Here is a 6985-nt window from a genome sequence, read left to right as displayed (position 1 = left end):
TTCACTTTTATTTTTATTCATTTCATTTTATTTATGAAACCCATGAATTCACTAGATGCACCCTTATTCATGCTCAAACCTTGAGCCCGGGGCCTCATGGCCTCTCAGGAGAATTTTACAAGGCATTTAAATCCGTTCTAGCCCCTGTCCTGCTCCAAATTTTTGAGACAAGTATTGATGTTGAATTTCTGCCTCAGTCATTTACGAAAAGTCATATTGTCTTTATACCAAAGACCGAGGATAAGGAAAAACTTCGATTTGTAGATGGCTACAGACCAATCACGCTTTCTAACGTAGATTATAAGATTTTTATTAAAGTACTGTCAAATCGGCTGTAGCTTGCAATGTCTACTTTGATTGGGCCTCATCAAACATGTGTCTTGCGGGGATGATCAATACAATCTAACCTACATGTAGCGCGTACGGTGTTGCAGTATTGCAGTGACGCTCAAGAACAATTAGCAATGCTGCAAATTGACCTGGAAAAGGCATTTGATCGAGTGTGTCATTCATTTCTTTTTGCACTTTTAAATCACGTCAATCTCGGTTCAATACTTTCTACTGGCATACGCCTTTGTTACAAATCCTGCACCACGCGCTTGATTGTTAATGGCTGTCTCTCGTAACCAGTCCCAATTCAGTCTTCAGTGAAACAAAGGTGCCCACTGTCTCCGCTCCTGTTCGCATTATACTTGGATCCACTTTGCATAAGTGTTATTAACAGTAGAGCTGTCAATGGTTTCCGAATAATGGGCCACGAACTGAAGGTATTGGCTTATGCAGATGACCTTGCATTTTTTTGTACTGATAAGCCAAGCATCGATGAGGTTATTCGTTTAACGGAGGACTTTGGTTCGGTGTCAGGAAGTCGGATTAATCGCTCTAAGAGTTGTCGTCTTTGGTTTGGTAGCTGGGGTACGACACCTGCTGAATATGCTGGTATAATATGGACATGCAGGCCACCAAAGTACCTTGGCGTCCCTTTGAGTGCCTATAAGCATAGCGCACATTATTGGAAAGACCGCGTGTCAACTCTTCAGCGCTATGCTCAAACGTTTGTCCCCCATGGCCTCTCAATTTCTGGCAGGGCGACCGCTTGTAATCTGTTTCTCGCCACTAAAATATATTATGTACTGCAAATTATTCATTGCGCAAGACTTCCTATCCAGTGTTTTCACAGGGTTTTCGCTACTTTTGTGTGGGATTCGTCTTTTGAATCCATGAGGCGTGATAACCTTTTTCGGCCTGTAAGCGCTGGTGGCCTTGGTCTAGTTCACCTGTATGTCCGACAGATAGTGTCACGTTTCATGTTTTTCCGTGACACTACACACCCAATAGTACGTTCATTCCTGCAAACAAATTTAGTTCATGTTTTACCCAACCTCATTTTGTCTTCCAATGTTTGTGACCATCCGTGTTTGTGGACATAATGCAAGAGGTGTATTTGGCTGTCCGTTTCCTACTTGTTCGTTTTTCTCCTGAGTTCTTTTTTTAGTGTCGAGGAAAAAGTTGTATAAGGATATGATTAGTATGCTCTTCCCTCCGCCCATGTACCGCTCTCTGTATTTTGGTTTACCTGGGCATGACGTACTCAAAAGAGTACGTAAGATGCCAGTCTCGCTGTGTACAAAAACCTTTTTCTTTAAGTTACACACCGGTACGTTGCCCGTTAGAACATGATTAGAGAAAAAGGGCATTTTTGTGTCTACCGTTAATTGCCGCCTATGTGATGAACCAGAAACAATTGAGCATTGTTTCAGCAGTTGCAAAGATGCAGTACTCTTCTGGGATATCCTGCAACGCACATTTAAAAAAAGAATTCATCTGACTCCACATTCTTTTCGCTATCTCACTGCGCTGCCATTTGTTGATGAACCCCTGGACATGTTCTTTCTGATTGGACTGCACAGCCTCTGGAAAACCAGCATGATGGACAGACACTGTGAACCTGTTGTGTCTACAAAGGATCACTTCAGTCGAATGGTTGTTCATCTAAGAGACGTGTATGCCCAAACTGAGTACGAACCGGAGTGGCACTCACTATTAGTGATGTGCTCTGCATTGCCCCTTTTCTAGTGCATGGTCTTTTCAATATGTATTGTTTAACACTGTTTTCATAATGGCTTGTATATAGTTCATGTACATAGAACATTACATCACTGTAATAAATACCACGTTGTAGAAAAAAAAAGCATTCGTGGTGGAGTGGTAACGTCTCCGCGTGAAGTGCCAAAATCCCTGGTTCGATTCCCAGCCTCGACGCAGTTTCTTTTTAAGTAGTGGCGCCAAAACACGGACAAATGTGCCCACACGGCTGCTAACGACAGTATGAGGCATTAAAGGTTTCTGCCTTAAAATAGCCTATTTAAAGCGCCCGTTTTGGCTTGTGGACCTTTAGGGAACAAAGTGTGATCAACAGCATCCGGTGGCTGATGTATACAGACCCGTTTCACCATGCTTTACGAGAGCGCCTGCGTGGCCTAGCCGGTTGCGTGTGAAGAGTTTGATTCCGGACTAATTAAGATCATTTCTTTTATTGCGAAAGCAATACTACACCGGGTTTCAGCTCGTCGCGTAGCTCATGGTCGGTGGTAGCCACGTTTGACCTTGAACAGCGCTGCTTAAGCCACGCTCCGCCAGATGGCAGCGCCGTCGGCGCGCCGCGCGGCAGCGGCGCCGATCAGTTGGCTCTGTTAAAAATGTGTCGAGGCTGGGAATCTAACTAGGGCCTTTGGCATTTGAAGCGGTGACGCTACCACTCCGCCAAGAAGGCTTTTTTCTTTCATTGCATTTACGAGACCCATGCATTCACTACATGAGCCTTTATCGATGCTCAAACCCCGAGCTTTCTTGTCGGAGTTGCACATATCTTTGTATGTATATATATATATATATATATATATATATATATATATATATATATATATATATATATATATATATGTTGCGAAAGCGTGAAGTACTAGACTGCTTATAAGAATATATAGCGAAGTATACGCTTCGTTAAAGGAACAAATGTGCCAACACGGCTGCTAACGACAGTATGAGGCATTAAAGGCTTCTGCCTTAAAATAGCCCATCTAAAGCGCCCGTTTTGGCTTGTGGACCTTTAGGAACGAAGCGTATACTTCGCTATATATATATATATATATATATATATATATATATATATATATATATATATATATATATATATATATATTTAACCTGCGTGTGCATGCCAATCTCGAAACCACATGCACTGCGCCAAACTTTATCAAAGTGCTCTCACCATGTCATACTTGTTTGGCGCCACATTTAATCAGAAGTTTTTCTTTTTCTCCTTTCTCTTCCTGTGTGTGCGTTAACATTTTCTGTGTTACATTTTCTTTAAACATTTCTAGAGCTAATTTTTTTTCTGCTCTTCCCTTCTTTTGTTTTGTTCCCCCCAAATTCATCTTTGCCTTCCCATTACGCGCTCGGGCTAGCTCAGTATTTTACCCGACGGACGCTGTTTTTTCACGGGAAGCTCACTGCGGGACACGGTTTTGGACCGCCTAGTATATTTATGGGAAAAGGGGCGCCAGATTGTCTGGTAGAAAGGCCCGACAGCAGAGCAAAGCGACGAAATGAAGCAAAAATACACAGAGGGCACAGTCGCAAGTTGCCGTTGCAGCGGTTAACAAGTGTGTGTTGGCCGTCTCTCGAACTCGTCCCTTGCAAGCGTCTCAGGATACCTGATACGGGCCGCCCGCTCGGACCCGGCGGCGTCTTGCGGGGGTGTGCGCGTATTTGGAGGGGGGGCGAAGGGGGGGGGGGGGGTAGCGGCTTCCGTGTGCGCCGAGAGCCGGGTCTAACGCTCTTTTGCCCCTTCTATCGCTGTGCTGTTCAGGCTCGTTCTTTGCTACTACTTTACCATTTCCACCTCCCCGTTTGTTTTTTCTGGTTGTTGTTCAGCCGCGGCCCGTTTGAAACTTGTCGTGCTGCCTTTTATACGGTCCCCTGCCCTCATTCTCAAGTTTGTTTAGAGGGCGGAGATTATACCTCCTCGCTTGTTCTGTGTCCTTATATTGACGAAACGGATTCATAGTAAGCCTGCCCTGACGAAGGGAATACCATTCCCGAAACTGTTGGCAAAATAAACGTTAAAAGAACAGTCGCGTTTGTCTTAATACTGTACCTAAACTAGTAAACTGGGCCATTGGAACCCCTACTGAATACAATTTCTCAACATGGCTGCCAGGAACCCAACGACAGAGCGTCCGATTCGTCATTATCCAAGGCATCCGATCAACAGTGCCATCATCGGTGACTCCCTTACTAAGTACGTACACAACCACTTCACGCCAAGTGACCCAGAGGCCCCCTGCTTCATCTCTTACTGTGGCGCCACGTATGCTGACGTCCCCATGCTGCTGCAGTACGTCCCTGCGAGCGTGAACACCCTGATCGTACACGTCGGGACAGTTGACATCGCAAGAAATGGGTCGTCCTCGTCCCTGGAGAGACTGACACTACTCATTGAAGAGATTCGCCAGAACCGACCGGCAATTAAGAAGATAGGCGTCAGCCTTCCTCTTTCCCGTGCCCCAAATCGCCGAAGCAGAGGATCAAATCACCGCTTCGTGAGATGGTTTAACATCCAGTTGTCGAAATTCAAGACCGGAGTTCGTCAGCTATGCAGGCGCAGAGAACTCGGCCCCGGTGTGCGATACATCGAACACGGTTTTACATCGTTGCCTCTGTGGCGCTTCCTCGCCGTGGACGGACTGCACACCAGTTTTGAGGGCGTCGGTTTGTTGGCCCAACATGTCAAAGCGGAGCTCAACTATCCGCTTCACCATTGGCAGCCGACTCCGTTCGTGCCACGCAGCAGAATCCCTGGGCGCCGCTCGGGAGACGCGGCCCCGTCAACACCACCACCCAGTATCCCTCCACCGCCACCCCCAGTGCCGGAGCGACGCTACAACACCCGCCGGACGTACGCCATGGCTGCCCAGCAGGCGGCTTCTGGACAGAGCAACTGACTGCCTGTTACAAAAGGTACGGCCCGCGGAGAGCAGACGTGGTCCCAGGCGTTCCTCTCAGTGAGGAAGATTATTGATAAACGCGTGAGATTTGAGCTTCATGCATCTCACCTAACGTCCTACCTGTCGCAGGGTACTGTTCCAAAAGGTCTTCGTCTGGGCTGTACACTTTCCATGTCCACATTCAGTGAGAGAGAAAAAGAGGAATGGGATAATACACTATTAGAAGCATCGCTAAAGCTCACAGAAACGGGCGTCAATCATAGCAAACGGAAAGTTGCCGAACTTATAGATGTCGAGGAAGAGCAGAGACGCCAACATGCTCTCTCTACTGCCGAACTGAGCGAACTAAAAAACTACGAGGCAAAAAGAAGAGAGGAAGTAACCAGGGATAAGACCAAAAAGCTAGAACGTGACCGAATTCCGCTGGCTTCAAACAGATATACAGAAACCAAACCGTCCGAGCTAAGCGCTAATGGTAGGTTGGAAACTGTCGACCGTGAGACTGCTGTCCGAGCTCCAGGGAATGACACAACTGCTCATATTTCTCGGGGTGTTGTCGATACGAGGTCCGCGGCTGAGAACTATGAAACAGCTGGTGGAAACACAAACGTGGTTAATTTTTCACAAAAGATTCTCACACCTGCCGAACTAAGCCTCCTTTCCAAAGGTTTAACTTTTTGTCCAGCATCTGGTAGGTTCAATGAGTTTCAACTTTTTCAGGATCTGCACAATTTCGCGCGAAACCTCCGGCTTAGGGAGTATTTCCACGAAAACACCAGCGACAGACAACAAACGATTCCCACCGTGTCAGAGAAGTTGTGGACACCGAGCGAACAACGTGACAGACACCTTGATATGTATATATCTGCGGTGCAGAAGGACATAATAAGGGCGTATGGAAAACAACGTCCGGTTCGCAACAATCTCTCGAACGAAGAACGACAGGCTTTGGAAACGTTGCGTAAAGACGAAAACATAGTAATAAAACCGGCTGACAAGGGTGGAGCTATAGTAATCCTGGACAAATCAGAATATTTAAAAGAAGGCCACCGCCAGCTCATTGATCCTCAGTTTTACAGAAAGCTTCCGAACAACCCCACACACCAACTGGGGACAGAAATAGAGGACTCTCTTGCTGGACTCGCTAAGGACGGTAGAATAACTCAGGCAATGTTAAAATCAATGTCGCCGAGCAATCCACCTCCAGGCCGGTTTTATCTCCTCCCTAAAATACATAAAGTTAACCATCTTGGCCGTCCAATTGTGTCAAGCAACGGGGCAGTGACGGAGAACATATCAAATTTCATTAGTTTTCTCATCAAGGACATCCCTCCCCGTTTTCCCTCGTACATCAAAGACATAAGCCATTTCCTTCGGGAGATTTCAAACTTGACCATCCCCACAGGAGGCCTTCTGGCGACCATGGATGTTTGCTCCCTGTATACAAATATTCCGCACGCAGACGGCATAGCAGCAACGCTGGCAGCATTCGAAAGCTCAAACTCTTTGGTTGATTTGGACGGTGGAACCCTTTCTGGCCTTCTTGAACTGGTCCTAAATTCCAACAATTTTGAATTTGATGGCGAGCACTACCTCCAAACAAGCGGTACTGCGATGGGCACAAAAATGGCCCCTAGCTATGCAAGCATCTTTATGGCGTCACTAGAAATTCCCTTCCTTGAGGAACAGCCAAAAAAACCACTTTTCTACAAGCGTTTCCTAGACGACATCTTTCTTGTATGGGAACATGATGAAGCGAGCCTGCTGGACTTCATTGCGCACTTTAATACCCTGCATCCCTCCATTAGGTTTACCCACTGTATCTCCGACTCAAAGATTAACTTTCTCGACGTGGAAATATCGGTAGACGGCAACAGCCTTTCGACTACCCTATACAGAAAACCAACGGATAGGCAGCAGTATCTCCATTTTCACAGTAGCCACCCGAAGCACTGCAAAACAAGTATTCCATATTC

The 6985-nt window shown here is 46.3% G+C and overlaps 1 protein-coding gene across 1 annotated transcript; it reads left to right on the top strand.

Annotated features, from left to right (window-relative positions):
• The first annotated feature begins 4324 nt into the window (after positions 1 to 4324).
• On the top strand, positions 4325 to 5120 carry LOC149339221 (uncharacterized). The gene has a single exon (XM_089550427.1). The coding sequence runs from the start codon at positions 4389 to 4391 to the stop codon at positions 5004 to 5006; it is 618 nt and encodes a 205-aa protein (XP_089406553.1). The 5' UTR covers positions 4325 to 4388; the 3' UTR covers positions 5007 to 5120.
• Positions 5121 to 6985: the final 1865 nt, after the last annotated feature.

Source organism: Amblyomma mixtum, chromosome 6 (genome assembly GCF_055824585.1).
Source record: "Amblyomma mixtum isolate Tamu chromosome 6, ASM5582458v1, whole genome shotgun sequence".
Classification (NCBI taxonomy): domain Eukaryota; kingdom Metazoa; phylum Arthropoda; class Arachnida; order Ixodida; family Ixodidae; genus Amblyomma; species Amblyomma mixtum.
Note: the sequence above shows the minus strand (reverse complement) of the source record. Positions and strands in the feature narration are given on the sequence as shown.